At 40.2% G+C, this 18,066-nt stretch overlaps 3 protein-coding genes across 7 annotated transcripts; 1 reads left to right on the top strand and 2 right to left on the bottom strand.

The window, feature by feature from the left end:
• Window positions 1-36: 36 nt before the first annotated feature.
• LOC136345826 (tyrosine-protein phosphatase 10D-like) lies at window positions 37-10,034 on the bottom strand. Of its 2 annotated transcripts, XM_066294444.1 has the most exons (16): window positions 9,536-10,034; window positions 8,876-9,148; window positions 8,526-8,819; window positions 7,660-8,001; window positions 6,056-6,388; window positions 5,695-6,003; window positions 4,949-5,245; window positions 4,638-4,895; window positions 4,319-4,586; window positions 2,227-2,313; window positions 1,715-1,944; window positions 1,587-1,666; window positions 1,270-1,530; window positions 933-1,217; window positions 814-874; window positions 37-247 (listed from the first exon to the last, which is right to left on the bottom strand). In XM_066294444.1, the coding sequence occupies exons 1-16, from the start codon at window positions 9,642-9,644 to the stop codon at window positions 162-164; spliced, it is 3,573 nt and encodes a 1,190-aa protein (XP_066150541.1). In that variant the 5' UTR covers window positions 9,645-10,034; the 3' UTR covers window positions 37-161. The 2 variants fall into 2 exon arrangements, with proteins under 2 accessions (XP_066150541.1, XP_066150542.1); XM_066294445.1 differs by lacking the exon at window positions 2,227-2,313.
• Window positions 10,035-10,710: 676 nt separating this feature from the next.
• On the bottom strand, window positions 10,711-11,957 carry LOC136345850 (uncharacterized). Its single transcript, XM_066294502.1, has 3 exons — window positions 11,620-11,957; window positions 11,369-11,564; window positions 10,711-11,314 (listed from the first exon to the last, which is right to left on the bottom strand). The coding sequence occupies exons 1-3, from the start codon at window positions 11,771-11,773 to the stop codon at window positions 10,810-10,812; spliced, it is 855 nt and encodes a 284-aa protein (XP_066150599.1). The 5' UTR covers window positions 11,774-11,957; the 3' UTR covers window positions 10,711-10,809.
• Window positions 11,958-12,226: 269 nt separating this feature from the next.
• Sar1 (Secretion-associated Ras-related 1) lies at window positions 12,227-14,093 on the top strand. 4 transcript variants are annotated; one of them, XM_066294511.1, is made up of 6 exons: window positions 12,227-12,356; window positions 12,655-12,703; window positions 12,775-12,915; window positions 13,177-13,242; window positions 13,293-13,528; window positions 13,583-14,093. In XM_066294511.1, exons 2-6 carry the CDS (start codon window positions 12,661-12,663, stop codon window positions 13,697-13,699), a joined length of 603 nt encoding a protein of 200 aa, XP_066150608.1. In that variant the 5' UTR covers window positions 12,227-12,356; window positions 12,655-12,660; the 3' UTR covers window positions 13,700-14,093. The 4 variants fall into 4 exon arrangements, with proteins under 4 accessions (XP_066150608.1, XP_066150610.1, XP_066150609.1 ...); XM_066294513.1 differs by lacking the exon at window positions 12,775-12,915 and adding an exon at window positions 12,960-13,079 and having other exon boundaries at window positions 12,228-12,356; XM_066294512.1 differs by lacking the exon at window positions 12,227-12,356 and adding an exon at window positions 12,427-12,589.
• The last annotated feature ends 3,973 nt before the right edge of the window (window positions 14,094-18,066 follow it).

The following is an 18,066-nucleotide window of genomic DNA, read 5'->3' on the forward strand; positions in this document are numbered from 1 at the left end:
TTATACATATGTATATGGGAAATTAATGGTTCTGAAAACGTTCAATAATGTAATTTTAAAAATATCAGTCATAATATCAATTATTAAATCTAAGGCAATTTGTCTCTAAAATATCAACAGTTTCGTCAAATGTCTCGTGCAGGAGACTGGAAAAATATGTATTATAAAGCGCTCTCAACTATTGTGTTATTCCTCAATGGTGTTATGGGCAGTTTCACGTTTTGATATACATGTTCTGAGTCTTCATCTACAATTCAATGCAAATAGATAAATACATATAAGGGGTATTGAAGTATAGCATGTAAATAATTCAAGGGGTAAATCTGTGGATGGTTTTAAGAAAAAGTTTATATGAACATGGTCCGTGTCCACTTCCGTTTTAAATAAAGGGAGATGAAAAAATTAAGGAATATAGAGATAATCGAGTTTTATTTTCTCTCTCAAAACTGTTAATGTTATAAAAAATATTCTATAAACTTTCCTCACAGGAGTATGGAATATTAGGAAATCACTTTAATTTAAAAAAAAACCAGTAGCGTAACATATTTTTTCGTTTAAATGTTCAAGATCACATCAATGGGGACGCCTCTGCTGCAATTAAAAACATTATTTTTTCCTTAAAAGATGTGTCTACACCCATTTTACGCTCCTCAATTTTAATAAAAATGTTTAATACCGGAATGGACGTGTTAGGAACAAACCGAATGAATTTTTTTCCTTAAATTCGTCCACTGATTCACCTACTGAATTTTTGACATACTATTACGAAGCACCTTGTATATCTAATTTGTTCTACGCTCTATGGCAACCTACCGTCCCTAATAGGATCCTCTAAAATGCTTCTCAAGAGCTGATAAATATACATATACTGTTTCTGCAAAGAAATGCACAATGAGCCTGCCACAGCTTTACGCTTCATCATTCGGCCTTACCGTAGTCTGCACCATGTTTTTGCGCTGCTTCCTCAGCTCTAATACTGTATTAAACACATCTATATTCCCTCCCTCCTTCACGGTTTGTGTTAAAATATCCAGGGCGATTATCGTTCCTGTTCTGCCGACTCCAGCACTGCAGTGCACCACTGCCATTCCCCCTTCCTGAGACCATCGCATCCTCATTTTGTGGCAAAACAGCAGTAAACTGTCGTTATTCTGGGGTATCCCGAAATCTGGCCATTCCAGGAACTGCATATGGGTTACTGTAAGTTGTTTCAAGTCCTAAAAAACTCTCCTTGACGATTTCTCCAGATTTGACGGATTTTTCGTCTACCTTCCGCACTTGTAACGTGCGTACACAGTAAATTTCAAAATCAATCTCTACAGTACATCTAACTTCCAAGTCGTCTCCGAATATCATGGATTCGTGGTTGTTTGGAAAGTATTTGAAGCACTTTTCCTTCCTGTTTTCGATAAATCGAGCCACCATTACGATTATGGTAACGTTCTCTTGGAAAACCATTTTCCAGAACTCCCGCGCAGTGTCCGGCAGCGGGCCTTGGGTCGCTATGTATTCGTTGGTCCCAGAAAAGCCCTGGAGGGATCATTATTGAGTTGACGTGCGAGGAAATGACCGAACCTACCCGTCACCTTGATGTAAGATGCGTTAATGTAGTCCGAATCGCTTTCATCGTCCTCATCGATGGTCAGTTTTACTCTAGTATGGTCAACTGAAAGTTCAGCGTAATTTTTTTTTAATCCCCACAATGCAGACTTACAGGGCAATATGTTGGTAAATCTGTTCTTCCTCTTGTTCTCGGGGTAAACTGCATAATTACTCTCGAGATCTACGTAGACTTCCTTACTTTTATCGTTCAATTCCTGCCACTGTTTTTCCAGAAAATCCGGGTTTTTTTCCAGATAATCGCAGTATTCGCCAAAGTTATCTTTTGATATTTCCGTTAAAGGTCTCTGACTGAGTGGACTGTTCCGGTGCTTAATCAGTTTGCTAAAATTGATGATGACGAAATTGCAGTGGAGGGTTGAGAATAATGTTAATGAAGGCCACGTGCAAGCAAAAGCGAATTTGACGTGATTTTTTGAGAACAAGATATTGATGAGCGTCTAAGAGTGTTGGGTGAGTTCGTTGGGTCATTTTGATGCGTTTTGACGAGGGAATACTGAGTTCCACAATGAAGCATTATACTAGCTCTCATGCCCAAATAACTAAAGTGTTAAAGACATTCTTAAATTATGTTAGTTCGGGATTAATTAATAGACAAAAGCTTACATAAATGGATCGCGGTCACTATCACCTTTCGGTTTTTCGTGTTCACCTCGATAATGCTGATTATGAATGTGGCCTTTTATGAAACCGCTAAAATACAAAGTAAATTAATGCTAAAACTCCCTTTTCAATGACCGAATAATGTTCAAGCATGATGATACATAATGGGGTGTATACAGTGCAGCTCAAAAAGCGCCCTTAAATTAAATGCAGAGGAGGACCTTGTCCTCGTATGTGTGCTTAGGAATCAACACAGGTCAAAAGATGACGGGTAGTCGAAAAGCGAAAGAAAACTTAGTGTGCAGCGTTTACGTACAAAGCCATATGCCGCAGCTAGCTGCGCACCACCTTGACCCATCGGCGTTCGCCCAATTAGTGAAGTACAGCGACACTGGGAGTGGTCAGGAAATAAATGAGTGACCGCAGGAAAGGACGACCTACAGCATCACCACAAGAAGAACCGGCCCTCGGGCAAAAAAACACGTCGGAAAAAACCATTAAAAGGTCAAAATGGCACTATCTAAGAGAAACTGAACCGGAAGGGGGTTCTTGGAGTTTAAAATTTTTTAAGGAGTAGGCCCTTCGATGAATCCTCCAATACGCGGTTGCGGGAACATCAGGCCGAGCGTCTCTAGAAGATTTTCTTTGTGGTTAAAAAAAAATCATGTGTCTTTTAAGTTCAGTAGGGAAGCTGCTTGAACCTCTAGTGGGAGAGGGGCTGCTCGACGAATTGGAGAAGATAATAAGCCTAATCTCAGAAGCTCAGTATGCTTTTAAGAAGGGGAAGTCCATAGGAGAAGCTCTGGGCTAAATTTCCAATCGCTGACCCCCCTCAAGAAAAAGCGCCAACTAGGAAAGGCCGTCGTCTACTCACAAAGGTGTCTTCGAAGTAGTGCTCACCTGGTCCCAGCAGGAATTATTGAGTGAAGAAAGTGAAAGAGGTTAGTTGGTTGGCAATTCCGGAGGAAGGCCTACCCGACACTGTATGGGTACGTAGGAACTCTCTAAGCCAAGTTCGTATGTCTGCGTACAGATTCTCTAAATTAACGCTTTGTAAGTGGGGCTGAGATCGAACTGACCCGAGCGCAAATTTAGGAAACACTCAGAGGCCATTTTGAGCCACACCGAACGCAAGGACCTCGAAGGCGAAATGGCGAAACATCATAAAGTAAATTCATTCCCATTATGCTTATTCGTCGGTCGATGATCAGGAAAGTATTGGGTACATTATACCATGCGGCTCTACACCAGGTGTGACCCCCCTCCCTTCAACTTTTATAACTAATTTTGATTTTTTTTTTATTTAAAAGAAGCGGTAAGGAGAATCAGTTTTTTGGAGTTCTCGTGGGATGATTTTCACGAATTATTTCCCTAAATGAGAAACGCTAATCGGGGGATGTGCAAATTTATTGCAACGTTTGAGCGACGATATTAGGAAAAAGGGACTGCGTTTGGCAAAAAAGGGTGCCCCGTTTCGTCCAGAAAACGCACCAGTTCACAGTTTCCCTGTCGCGATAGCCAAAGTCAATCAACTTAGTTTCGAACTTTTTCCTCGCCCACCCCGTTCGCCAGATTTGGCCCCCTCAGATTATTTTCTATTTCCGAAATTGAAAAAAGTGGCTCGGTGGAAAGAGATTTTCCAGTAATGGAGAGGTGGAGTGCGAAGTCGATGCCCATTTTGAAACATTCGAAGAGGGCACAGGACACAGCCGGGAAAAGCGTGTCGGTCTCGAAGGAGACCATGTTGAGAAATAATAAAGTATTTTGTGATATTTATTTTTTCGTATTTGTAGCTCTTTTTCCGCACATTAATCGATCGATTTTAAAGTGTATTACACCATTGAATGTAGTTTTAAAGTCCCTTTAATATGCGATGTCACGTGTCCCTGTTTCAATAATAAAAAAAATCGGCAATTTCGCCCTACCGGTGACGTAAGCCACGTCTAGAAAAATAAACGTTAAAAAATAGTATTTTTGTCCTATTTATGTTGCTTTTGAGTTAAAAAAAAAATATAATTTGTTAAAAAGTGGAAAGGAGCAGAATTTAGAGCCACACGGTATACAAATGTTCAGATAAAAGTATTCAAATACCTACTTAAAATACCCTTTTCTCCACATAAAGAATGCGAAAAATGCGATGGAAATGAGACAGAAAATTCCGATTGTGAGCCCTACAATAAGGGCCAGCTTGCTCAAGGGAGCGGTAACTATTTTTACCGGCATTAAATTTCTGTAAAAATCGGAATTAAACACTCTGACGAACAGGAAGTAGGTTTTTCCAGGGGACAAAGGTCTGTTGCAATATAAATCATCTTCTTGGCAGGATTCGTTTTTACCAATCACCCAATTAGCAGAATTAGAATCTTAAACAGGTTATCATTGAAGTAACTGCATGCAAAAATGGGTAATTTTACCTGCAAACGGGTCCCAGAACATGGGGGTTGCTTGGTAATAGACGCTAACGTCCCCATCAACGTTTAAAGCAGGCCATTGCGACTTGTCCCAGCGTTGGTAAGATCCTCCAGAGACGTTCTCGCTGGAGATTATGATCGCCATGTAGAGAACGTCCCCTAGGTCGCTTTGAAAATACTCCTTTTTCAAAGTCACTGAAGCGTCTGTTGTGGTGGTGTTCACCTCAATTGAGGATAGAGTACTACTATCGAATGTTGGCACTGTGGAGGTAGAGCGATGAATTTGCGTTAAAAGATGGTGATAATGACCGCACCTCCGGCTGAAGAATTGAAAGTCACAGTCTTAGTGACGGAGGCGAATTCGGCGTTTTTGATGGTGACTGATAACTCATATGAAGTTGCAGGTCGAAGCTGGAAGGTGTAAGTTGTGTTCGTGTAGTCTTCTATCTCTTCTTCCTGTTTGGAACTGCTGCTTTCGAGAACATAAGAGTAAGCTTGGAATTGCCCATTAAAGCAACCGGGCTGGAGGGTTATCTCACTGGTAACATCGTACTCCTCCTCGGTTATTGTATTGTTTTGTACGATGCAGGAGACGTTTATGAACTCTGGAGCTAACGAGGGAACGTGAAGGGTTAACCTTAAGTAAGAATTTCCCTTTTAACACGACGTGAACCTCAAAAAGCTAAGCAAAATCTTTTGTTTTTTCGAAATCTCATGAACAACCGAAACGTGCGCGTGTGAGAGTTACAACAAATAGCAAAAGCTTCATTGTTCACTCCAGGACTGGCCGCAAAAGGCGTCCGGAATTGGCAATTTGAGTAGTTTTTCATAAAACCCCATTGACAAAAGTTAAATAGGTTTAGGTCTGGTAATCTCGCAAGCCACCTTATTGATCTATCGCGGTTCGTCCGTTATGCTAGGAAATTAGTTATTTCAAAGATCCCGTACTTCTAAAGCGAGGTGAAGAATCGTCGTGTAAAAATCATGAGGATTGTCTAGCATTTAAGATTCACCCCGTATATAAGATCTACGGCCGAAAATATCGCTGTTGTGCTCTCACCGGACATGAGGGATGTTATGGGTAACACTGAATAGTTTCCAGTGCCTGCTGAAGTATTTGCAGCAACCGAAAAGTCGTAATTAGCTGCCGGAATCAGCGTTTTCGGCAAAGACCATAATTCATCATTCACAGGGTCGCTGTAGTTCTGACCAACGCTCATGCAGTTTTCAGTTTTATCCCAATGGTTGAGCCCCACGTACGTCAACTTTACGACGTAACCCACGACAACTCCAGGATTGTTAGTTGGTGCCTTCCAGGTCACGTTTCCACTGCCCCTCATGTAAGCATCTATCTGGGGGGCATTTGGGTCTGTAAAAGCTCTTTCAAACGTCTTTGAAAACATACGAAGTGGTTCGCTTACAGTTGTCCCCAGTTTCAAATGCTGCATTAGCCCTAAGGCCCTCAATAGCGTCCTCAGAATCATCGATTGCATAAATCGTTACGTTATAGTTTGAGGCCGATAAGAGGTCCGGAAAAGTGTGACTTAAAGTTGATTCAGCTGAGACGTTGGACTGGAAAGTCTCCTGAGTTTCCGGATCTTCTTTGTAGGTTCCACTGAGCTCGACGACGAAATGTGTTACAGGCCCATTTGTATTGCACGGCATTTCCCAAGATATCATGACGTCTCTGTGGATGTTTCGAGTCTCGTTTCTCTCACTAAGGGCTGTTGCAACATTTCTGGGAGAATCAGATGCTAAAAGTTTCAGTCTTATTTCTGTTGTGAGGAGCGTTCTGAGATATTCTGTCTCAGAAATCTGGAACGCACAATATCCCCTCCAGGATTTTTAGAAATGTAAACTAAAGTTAAAAATGTTGAGACACCTCGACCTTAGAGTTACATCATCAGAAGAACCAACAACAATAGGCATCCAACGTTGGATGGGAATTTACTACATTTTCCAACGTAAAAGCGCTTTTCCGCACATATTTCCACGACTCGACAGTTTCTTGAGAACAATTTTCCTGATAGCTGGATCGGTAGAAGAGGTACCATCAAGTGGCCAGCTAGATCTCCTGACCTTACGCCTCTCGACTTCTGTACAGGATCTTCAGGTATTACGTCGCAAAATCGTGGAAGCTTATCGCGATATTTCGCGTTCAATTTATCGTCACATTAAGAAATGCAACGATAAATTGAAGTATTACTGCGTGGGAAATAATGGAAAGTCATTATTTTCTCCGCAAATCCATTTCGAACATCTCTAGAAAAATTGAGAATTTTGAAAGAAATTTAATTTAAAAAAATTCAAATTTTCCCACGGTTTTTAACCTTTAAAATGATGTATCACTTGGCTCATGCGCCCCCAAAAAACGAAGGGCCACCCCTGAGATATTGTCAATGAGCTGTGAGAGCTTTTCCCACCTTCCTCCTTCCTCTCCATTCTAAGGTCGACGTGCCCCAGCATCTTTGTTTTTTATTTACAATTCTGGAAATCTTCGAAGTGACGAGTTAAAAAAAAAATAAATCCTATATACACAGTGTCCCAAATAAAGTGAATTCCGCGGGGATTATTGAAACGGTAACGGATGAAAGGTGACTCAAATGAAAAAAGGGGCGCTTCTGTGCCCGTTCAGAAAATACTCTAAAATTAAAAATGTGTCAAAATATCAGAAAAAAACTGAAATCCTTCAAAAACACTCTGACTTAATAAATTCCAAAAAACGTCTCTGTAATGTGTTGCAGGTCCGGCTTACGCGCCTGACTTTCCCGAAAGAAAATCGACATTTTCGGTGTATCTTGCAGACAGTTCAATCCGCCATCTTACATAATACGCTCAGTGGCGGAACATTTTTTTTTTTTTTTTTAATTTAAAACGGGCAAAAACGCAAAAATTTTCGAAATGCAAAAATATTCGTCCCCAATTTTCGAGCACATAAAATGCCAATTGGGCGGTAGTTGGCCAAAACCACGCTGCCGAATATACCCATAATTTTGCATTCCCATTGATGTTTGACGAAACGTACCTGCACTCCAAGTGGAAAAAATCGTGGGATCCGACTCCTCTCCGTCCCCCGCAGTAGAATTTGCCCTCATCACCACGGAATAATTAAAATTTGGCAAAATCTCATCGTATGAGAAATTATACGATAGTAGCTCTATTTCGTTGCTAAAGCCCTTCCATTCGTCCTTAGGCAGAGGTTCACAACCCTCGCCCAAAAAATGGCTCTCGCTGGTCTTACTGAGTCTCCGTATGGTAAAATTATACGCCAGAATTTTTGTGGGGAACATCTCGGGTAGCTCCCAAGTTAATTTGAACTCCTTTGCACCACTTTGAGCAATGGACACGTTCTGCGGGGCCGTTGGAGCTGGAATTTATGCATGTTGATAGTGCGTTTTTTCCATGATCTAACATACTCTGTGACATAAAAAAGAGAACGCCCTGTAAAAGTGGTTTGATTTCAATCATTTTTGGTGCGCACGTTTCTCGCACCAACAAAATTAATTCGTTGGGTAAACCCCGAGAAAAACTTAATAAAATGTCGGCCCTTCGCGTTGTTTCATGCACTCTTGAACACATCTACGCCACAACACCCGGACACGTTCGATTGGTGATAGGTCTGGCGTTCAAGGTGGCCAAGGTGGAAACTGATCCCATTTTGTTGGAAGAAACCCACAGTGACCTGACCCACGTGTGGTCGTGCATTATTTCGCTAAAAAACTGAATTGCGGAGGATTCTGCGATTGGACGAAAAATGCTGCTGCAAGACTTCTTAGGTGTACCTTCGTATTGCCTTTGATGAAAACCGAAAGTCACCTGCTGCCATGAGCAATCAAACCATTTTCACGGGGTGTTCTCGTTTCTGTGTCACGCAGTATAGTGTGGACCTACGAATTTCTAGAGTTTTGAAGGTCGCCTCCAACAAAACCGTCTCGTTACCGGCTTGATTGAAAGTGCATGAGTAATTTGTGAATGGAGACAGTTTATCCATGAGCAAATTTTCCTTGTCTGGTAGTAATAAAGTGTAGTTCGCATGATCAATCACCCAGGGGAAGTTGTCTGAAGAAATACAATTTACTTCAATTGTATAACTGTCGCACAGGTCTTCCTCCTTATCCAGCTCAATGGTTAAATTGATGCTCGTTGGGTTTATTTCTATATTTGTTAGATTTTTTATTGCTAGATCTGGAAGTTTTAAATAGAGGCAGGAATGCTGCAGTAACGAACTAGGGGGTAATTACTTGTAGTACATGGAGTTTCGGTAGTCGAAGTAACTGTGACGGTAGTACCAATCTCAGTGGTAGTCGTGTTCGGAGTCAGCAGTCTAGCGATGCTACCGGGCGAGATAGTTGCACCATGTACTTTCGGGGCGTTAGTAGTCCGTTCAATCCGAACTGCATTTAACGAAGCAATTTCGAGCTTTGTGATGGTTGCCAAGGTAATTGCTTCAGTTGGAGCGTCCGCGCTAGTACTGCCTGGTTCGAGATTGGCACTTTGATTAATCCCACTTGTACCTGAGAAAGTTCGTCAGTACAACACCTGCAACTACTGCAAGCAAACGGTACTAATCTCGATATACCAGTAATAAATTCAGATAATTATGATTATGATAGCGCTAATTCAACACTCTGATCGATCAGGCCGATTTCATTAGTCGATGATGAGTCCTTCGGACTTAATGGTGAATTGAAATTTTGAATGGTAGGAATTGATTGGAAAATTGTTTTGCTCAGAGGCAGTGCCGACACTGGAGGAAGGGAGGAGGGACTCGAGGTTGGGCTGCGTGGGAGGGATGAACTTTCCTGGCCGAAAAATTTTCTTGGGGATATGGGGGTGATTAAAAATTTCACCCAGGATGCCAGAGTTGCTTATGTCGACTCTGCTCAGACCAATAAGCTTACCGGCGATGGCCTCATATGTGACGATTTTATTGGCAAACAAAGTTTCCGCACTAACAATCACTAAAAACAATACGAGAGGCCCTAAACAACAGCTAATAAACGTTTCCATATTAAATTTCCCCTACTGGCGAACGTACGTGCGCCCCGGTAGACTCTTTTGGTCTTTAGTACCGGACGCGTTTATCAATTTGTCGATGCAAAACTATCGCATAACACAACACAACCGCACAAATTAAATCTTTAAGCGGTGCCTAAACACTTTGTCTTTCCTCCGTTTCACATGGTTTTGCGTTAATTTCGGTATACCCACTTACTAATTAATGTTTCAATGAATTATAACACTCCTATCTTATCAGGCCATATAACATTTGCAGATATACATTTTTATCGCTTCGAAACTTTAGGCGGTGACTCAGCTTGATGAGGTCCCAAAAGCAAGGAGATGATCTACGTTAAGAACAATAACACTAATGACCGAAAACATTTATTGTGCGATAAAGCCGATGAATTTGTTGTATAATGATAGAGATAAGGCATTATCTCTCTCACAAAGATTGAATTACATTGTGTATGACGAACGTTCAACTCGCTGCTATGCACATGTTGCAGATGGGTTGAACGTGTGTAAATACAGTGACATGTAAAACCAGTTGCATCTGCACTAATCTAAAGAAAAATATTTGAAGATGAGAATTGGAAGCAGGGTGAGCTGCTGCGGATTTGTACGTTCGGCCATTCTCTCACAAGCCCGATGCTTGTGAGAGAGCGAACCACGCTCACACCTCTTGGAACTAGACCGCGGGAAAAGGGTAAGAGGTCAGTCTTACATCGTTGGATAACCGTCCATGGCAAGCGATAGGCTATGGCGGCACCCGTAGCCGTCTCGACTAGCAGCATAAGGATTTTGGTCAGTCTACTGACTGACGGAAAAGCAAACTTGCAATGATTGTATGAACACATAATTGTATTATGAACAGGAGTATTCCCAACACATTGTTCTAACATAGTTGACGATTTATTTGCGCTAGGAATGGCATTAGGAATTAGCACAAGAGCCAAATTATAGGAGGCGATCGGCCGTCAGCAGATCGGGATAGCAAATGGCTTGCCAGCAGTTAAAATGATATACTGCGGCTTATCAAACCACTTAAAAAATAGCAATAAAAGACGTCCACCAGAAAATACCAAATTATATATTTTTTAACTCAACTATCATATCTGTACATGTTTTTCAATACTCTATAAACACAGCACAATCAATTACACACTAAATATCACCTGTTACTTAAAGGAATGTGATCAAACAACTTCAATAAACTCTTTCTTATCATTAAATCCGTCCCTCCTTCTTCATCTTTCACACCATTTTGCCGATAATCCAGTGGCATGAACATGCTTTTACTGGAAGTCTGCCTTGGAGTGGCTGAAATTGACCGAAAACTATTCTCTATGGGGGGTAAAGTCACAGCTTTTTTGTTCCTCTCAAATCTCCTTTGATGCTGCACCTTTTGTGGTAGGAATGGCAAAGATGTGTATTCAGAAGAAATCTGAGTCTTTTGTTTAGATATAGCTTGTGGCGGGTTTCTCTGCCTCAAATCTGAGCATTTTATTGAGGATATTTTGAGGTAATGGTCAATTTCTAGGCTTCGAGGTTTTCTAGGTAGTGAGTTATACTTTCTTGTGGGTTTTAAGGCTGATGTTTCGTTAATATTTTTTGTGGGGTTCTGCTCCTCACTGGAGCTAGTGTCAGAGTTTGCAGGGGTGCAATGACCCAAAATGCTAAAAAAATATTTTTTTTATTGTTAATTACAATTAAGTGGGATTAGTACTCACTAAAGATGCGGAAAAAAAGATTTCCATTCATTAATCTCTGACACATCATATGGTGAAGAATCGGGCTCTGTTCCATGAACAATACGATCAAGTTTCTCAAGTTCAGATTGCAATTTTTTGCTAGTTTCCGACTCGAATTCCTCGCTCCAACTCAGAGAGCTGCTAGAGCTCAACTCAGTCACTTGAATCCCAAAATCTTCCACGAGATATCAACTGGATTATCCATTAAAAGGGAAAGTGAAGCTACTTACCTTCTAAATCACTGACGTCTGTGGAAAACGAGTGTCTTGGTGTTCCTGAGTCGTTATCATTAACGTTTTCACCTAAATAATTATCCAAGAACGTTTGATTTAAAGTTTGAGAGTGTTTTATGGGAAGACTGGGAATGTTTCTGTTTCTGACCATTGCTCCTGCGGGAGCTGTGTTTAATAAGGCGCTATATGAAGTTGTCACAAATGAAAATTTTAATTTATAATTTTTTTTTTTAATTACGACCAACGTTTGAACTTTTCAATTACATCGATATAGTTAATTAATTCATAAAAGTCAATGTTATGAATGTTTAATTATAGCTGTCAAAAAAACAGGTTATTAATCAAAACATGTGAGGTTTCCTTGAAACAATGATTGGTAGTTTTAATATTAGATGGCGCCATAAAAGCTTACACTGAACGGTTCTAACGAATTATAAACTAAAATAAAATTTAAACATTCAAAACAATAAAATAACTAAAACTCGATAATAGTTCGATTTGAATTGAGTTTTGGCAATATTTCCCATAAATTGAAAGTAAAATTTGCATTAAAAACAATACTGCAATCACTCGATGTACTCTTATCGCTCTCATTCAATTCTGACAGACACAGCTCTCCATCAAAAATTCAGTGACATCATCTGCAGTTGTGTCAACTCTGTTGGCTAGTTTACTAATTTTAGTTAAATAATTTAGTCAAATTAACAATATTTCTTATAATTACTCGTTATCAGGTACGTAAATGTATTATCCTCAGATATAAACCTTCATATATACCCCATATCACCCCTGGCAGCATTAAGCTCCATACAAAGAGCTCGTTTCACTGACGTTCTACATTGTCACTTCGTATTCAGATCGTCACCCTCCAAACATCCTGTACAAAAATCCTTGTCCTATTTAATTATCCTGCTTTAAAAGTGTTGAGATCTGGTGTTGTTATAATCTAGCTAGTCATCGTGAACCTGCAAGTTATCATTTATCCACTTGAACTTGAATAAAGTGATTTAAATTGTCCGTTTTCTCTTACAGATCAAAATGTTTATCTGGGATTGGTTTACTGGAGTTTTGGGATACTTAGGTAAGAATCCTTCTTGATATCGTTTTTAATTTTCCCTTCTTAGTTTCGTTAAAACCATAAAACCAACTTAGGCCTATTGAATCAAAAGCGAAAATACATATTTCTGGGCTTGTCCAGTTCGGGCAAGGCCACCTTAATTGAGCAGCTGCTTGACGATAATAAACTTGAGTTCATTCCTTATGCATTTGACCAGGAGTTAATGGATAATTCAGGTAAGACAGTGTGATCAAACTAACATGTGCATGTGTGTCTGTAGGTCTGTGGAAGAAATCTGGCAAGCTCCTCTTCCTGGGCCTGGATAATGCCGGAAAAACCACACTGTTGCACATGCTCAAGGACGATCGGCTCGCTCAGCATCTTCCAACACTTCATCCTAGTAAGACTAATACTATTTCCAAGGCTAACAGTGTTTTCATTAATGTGTCTTGTGGGCTTGAGAGTTAAAGTTAAATGTGAGTTTTTTTTTATTTTAGCATCCGAAGAACTGTCTATTGGCAATATGAGGTTCACAACTTTTGATTTAGGGGGTCATTTACAAGGTATTTAGTAGTAGTTAATGAGATGTATTTGTATAGAGTAAAATTTCTAGCTAGGAGAGTGTGGAAGGATTATTTTCCAGCCGTAGACGCAATAGTGTTTTTGGTAGATGCGAGTGACCGCTCCAGGTTTGTGGAGAGCAAACAAGAGTTAGATTCTCTACTGACTGATGAAAGTTTAGCAAATTGCCCAGTCTTAATTCTGGGCAATAAAATTGACTTGCCATCTGCAGCCTCTGAGGATGAACTTAGGAATTTCTTAGCACTATATGGGCAAACCACAGGAAAAGCAAGTTTTGCTCTGTTGTAAAAAGTTATACCCTAATTTCCTTGTTTCACTTAGGGCAAGGTCCCACGAACAGATCTACCAGGCCGTCCTCTAGAGCTCTTCATGTGTTCCATCCTTAAAAGACAAGGCTATGGTGAAGGTTTTCGTTGGTTGGCGCAGTATATCGACTGAGTCTATCCTTATTTATTTTGTGGTGTCACATTTGTAATTGGATTAAGCTAGAAGGTGTCAAATTAAATGGCCTCTGCGCGAAACTTTGTAGGTAATATCAGCGGTGTGAAGAAACTTTTGTTCAAGTTTAATTAAGAGTATTGATCGTTTTTTGTATATGTGGAATATTCGGTAGCTAAGGGATGCGTTTCTTCATGGTGTTTGTTATCTATAACGTTTCCATTTCAGGGAATTTTACGGTGCGAGTTTCTGCAATTATTATTCGCGTTTGTAGTTGTGATATTTACATACGTGTTGATCGTTTGTAATTGGAGAAAGTCGTCCTTGATATTATTGCTTTTTATCTCACTCTCTGTCAACCTTTTTTTGTTAATAATAAAATGGATTTCGTAAATTTGTGTTTTGTGCCGAGGCAATTCATTTCATTTTCCTAAGTACATTTGCTCATTGCTTTCCCCAGATTTCAGCTATTAACCAATGAAGGGTATGGACGTTTTTTAGACAGTATTTATGGTTTTCATGGACAGATACTGACGAAAAGGTGCAATTTGCAAAGCTTGAAAACTTAAACTTGTTCCAATTTTTGAATTATTGCAACATGCGCTACGCCACTGTATGGTATAATAGGTCCTCGGAAAATTTTAAATCCCGTAAACTCATAGGTGTGTGAAGATTCTAGACTTTAATTTCTATTTTCGAAGATTCATTGAACACGAAAGCGCATCTGACCCTCAAGTTACCAATTTTTTTGCATCATGCTGCGTAGACTGTAAACTTCTCTTATCACCAATAATATTATTGTTTTGTCAAGAACTTGAAGTTAAAACTGACCACGCATTGATAGCGCCAAAGGGTAAAATGTTTTCTTCAACGGATGTTGACAAAACAACGCGAGTATATCCATCCGAGCCACACGTTCTGGTCGTGTTTGAACGATACAGATCTGGCATAAATAAGTTGTATAATGTAATAAATTATACAGGGCCTTGCAATAGTGTGTCACCTTTTCTACCAATAAAATTGAAATTTTTTTTCTGAAGGATTACTCAGCGCACAAAAGCGCATTTTCAGAAATTATTTTTTAATGTACAGGGTAAAGTTAAAAAGTATGACGATACACAATTTCGTTATTTTAAGCGGAATCTCTCAATTTTTTGTTATTTTCGGCACTCTCGTCAAATTTTAAGGTCAGTTCATGTAAGGTGTCCTACTACCCGCTATGAATTTCGGAATCAGTTTTCGGGGACTCGGAGAAGACCTAAAAGCTACGTTTTGCAGTGATTTAATTTTCAAAAAGTCTCCCATAACCATTGAAATGAACCTCCGAAGTTAAAAGACTTCAAACCTCAATAGCTTGGTTATTTCCAACGAAATGCCCCAAAGAAGATCTTGATGCTCTGTGTGAGAATTAATATTTTCATACGTTCTTATTAAGGCCCAATGTTGCATACTGTCGTCATTTTGATTATCAAAAAATTTGGAAGCCAAAAAGGGATCATTTGAAATTTTTTTATAAATGTTAACTTAATTGGTGCAGAAGCTAAGGAAGACACACTGTTGCAGGACTCTGTATTAAGGCGGATTATGTCGTAAGAGGGGTTGACCGGTACTGCTCTTTCGATACCCGAAGTGTCCGGGGGTATTTTTAACCGAGTTTTTCTCGTCAGGCAATGATACTCCATTTATCGGTCTTCAGCATTTAATCGACGTGCTTAAATTATTTCATCACGAGGTTGAGTGGGATATAGGGCCGCTGGTCGACGGCTCTTTCATCGATTTTTCCAGACTCACACACCCAAACAACACTTCACCTCGTTCGATTATATCGAAGCACTAATTAGTTTCTCACCATTCCCGAGATAATGCATTTTTATTGGCGCGGGCGTAAACACGGAATTTTGCGAAATTTGCTATTTATAATTAGCGCACTTTTAATCACCTAAAAAATGCTTAATTTATATTATTGATAGAGTTAAAATGCCAGTAATTAGCAGATATGCTCATCTTTCTGACGTCAATTTAATTAACCATTATTATTAATGCGAAGTTCAGCACCGGCTGCATTGGGGGGAGGGGGATTTTCCTGGTCGTCGAGTTTTCTCGGGGGTAAGGGGGCGGCAATTAAAAGTTTCGCTCAAGGCGGCACACTTGCCAAGGCCGGCCCTGTCGTCGCTCAAAGCTTGAAGAGTGGTAAAAAGTGGGTTCCTTCCCTCTGTTGATATTCGTCGAAAGCAAAAATTATAATTTGGTACCGGGAGCGAAACTTGCTGAGGCCCGACCTGGCGGAGTTGGAAAGACTGGAAAATCTGTTTTAATTCCGTGCACCATTGTTGCTGTTGACGCGACATTATTTTCAAATAGATTTTCAACAGTATCGTCACATTTTCGCATTAAAAATAATTCAAAAGCTTGCAAAAGAGTGATAACGATTAAATATTGAGCCGTCCTTCTGTCTTCCATCGTGTTAGCTGCGTGATTATCATGCTTCTACGTATATTAATCGTGCATTATTGTTATTGCAAGAAGCCACTAGTTCGGACTACATGTAAAAAGGGGGTTTTTTCTACGTTTCTGGAATTGAAAATTTCACGAGCTAATAATAAATGGAATATAACAATGTGGAGCTAATAATTTTCTAAAATTCGCGAAATTTTTAACATTTGGCACCAAATTTGGTGCTTATGTTCGCACTGAGCCAAGGCCCAAATTACACTTTGTAGTCTCTAGGGACTTTGTCTGCCGAAGCTCTGAAAATTTGCCAAATTACGTCCCTGCCTGGCGCCTGAATTTAATATTTTTAGCCTCGTTTAACCCACTCATCTAATACACATTTTATATAGAAAATTTTCCATTCTCATTTACCATAGACGCCATAGTAGCGGATGGTTTAAGCAGTGTTTACAAAGTTTTTTAGGTCGTTGACACCAAAGTTGCTAAAACCATTTATTAACCTTCCTCCTTATCATCAATAATTTGGCTGCTTTGAAAATATCTTAAACGTTTCTGCTTGAGCTAATTAAGCCGATTATCATACCAGTTTTCGATGGTCCAGATGAGGCAGTTTGCATGCGCTCGGTGCACATTTTGAGGGACCACAATGCGGATCATGAAACGGCAATATTTGCTGCGCAATTGATCGAGAATTATTATTGCTGTTCAGTAATATCTATTTTTATAGCATCTTATCGGCAAAAACATGAATTGTTTAATTGACAAAAGCCTTTTTGGCGATAAACTCAACAATCAGGTACATCCAGGTCATCTCTTGGTTGGAGGTTACAGACCTATCCGCACCTCCACTTGGTGACCTTTGGATGGGTCCTCCTCCGAAGAAGGAGAGGGAGGTAGCAGACGCAGAAGGCAAAAGAAGCGATACATTGCATCGTCGGAAACCAGCCCTCGAGACAAATACGATAGAAAAGGCCATAGAAGATCAGTACGAAATGGCGAGGGGTCTAAACACCTAAGGACGGCCATACACGCACATCGACGCAAAGAAAATTATCGGGGAGGAAACCGTGCACGTGCAGGAACATTACCGAAGGCAAGAGCAAAGATTCCTGCCACATGAATACATCATTTTTGGTTGATAATACGGTACAAGGCCACAATGGCATAGTTAAAGCGTTAGGAAAGAGGAAAAGTGGCATTGGGAGGCGCGAAAAGAAGAACAATGTGACCGAAATGGACCAGAGAGAAAGCAAAGCAAGACAGATGACGGAAACGTGGAATCGACTAGCAAAACGCGAGTGAAGTAGATAGTATCCACTCGCAGTCCTACTCGCAGAGTTGCAGAAGGTTCTTTCATTCAAGAGTTTTTAGCGGATCGGTGCTTTGGAGCATCTCACACTAAGCGGCCGCCAGAGTCAAATCTTAACAAGTATGGCGTCTTGGGCGCAATTTTTACTCAACGTCCTCCTACTCCCAACAAACAATCGACCTGGAAAGTCTGCCGCCCTTACCAGTTTGCTGCACTGGGACGTCGCCCGATCCAGCCCCATATAAGGCCAGTACTGCTCGCCACCAGAACATGAAGCCGGACATTACTTGAAGGTTTTCCTCGTGATAGAACGGTCATCTTTTGGTATTGCATACATTCGCTTCATACAAAAGACGGTATGGTTTTTAATGAATTTTCGAGATTTTTTAGAGCAGAAGGCGCTCTAGAAAAGACTCCTCCCTGTATAACATTCAGTGCTGGACAATTCCCCGAAGACAGCTGATACATTTATTTATATTATAAAACCAATTTAGTATGTATGGAAATGCTAATAATAACATAACTAATTCAGTGCCTACGCACGCCAGACAGCCGGCTGGTACTTGAATGGTATTCGAACAGGAATTAATGCTCCTTTGTAGTTTCC

The sequence above is a fragment of the Euwallacea fornicatus genome, chromosome 21 (assembly GCF_040115645.1).
Source record: "Euwallacea fornicatus isolate EFF26 chromosome 21, ASM4011564v1, whole genome shotgun sequence".
Lineage (NCBI taxonomy): Eukaryota > Metazoa > Arthropoda > Insecta > Coleoptera > Curculionidae > Euwallacea > Euwallacea fornicatus.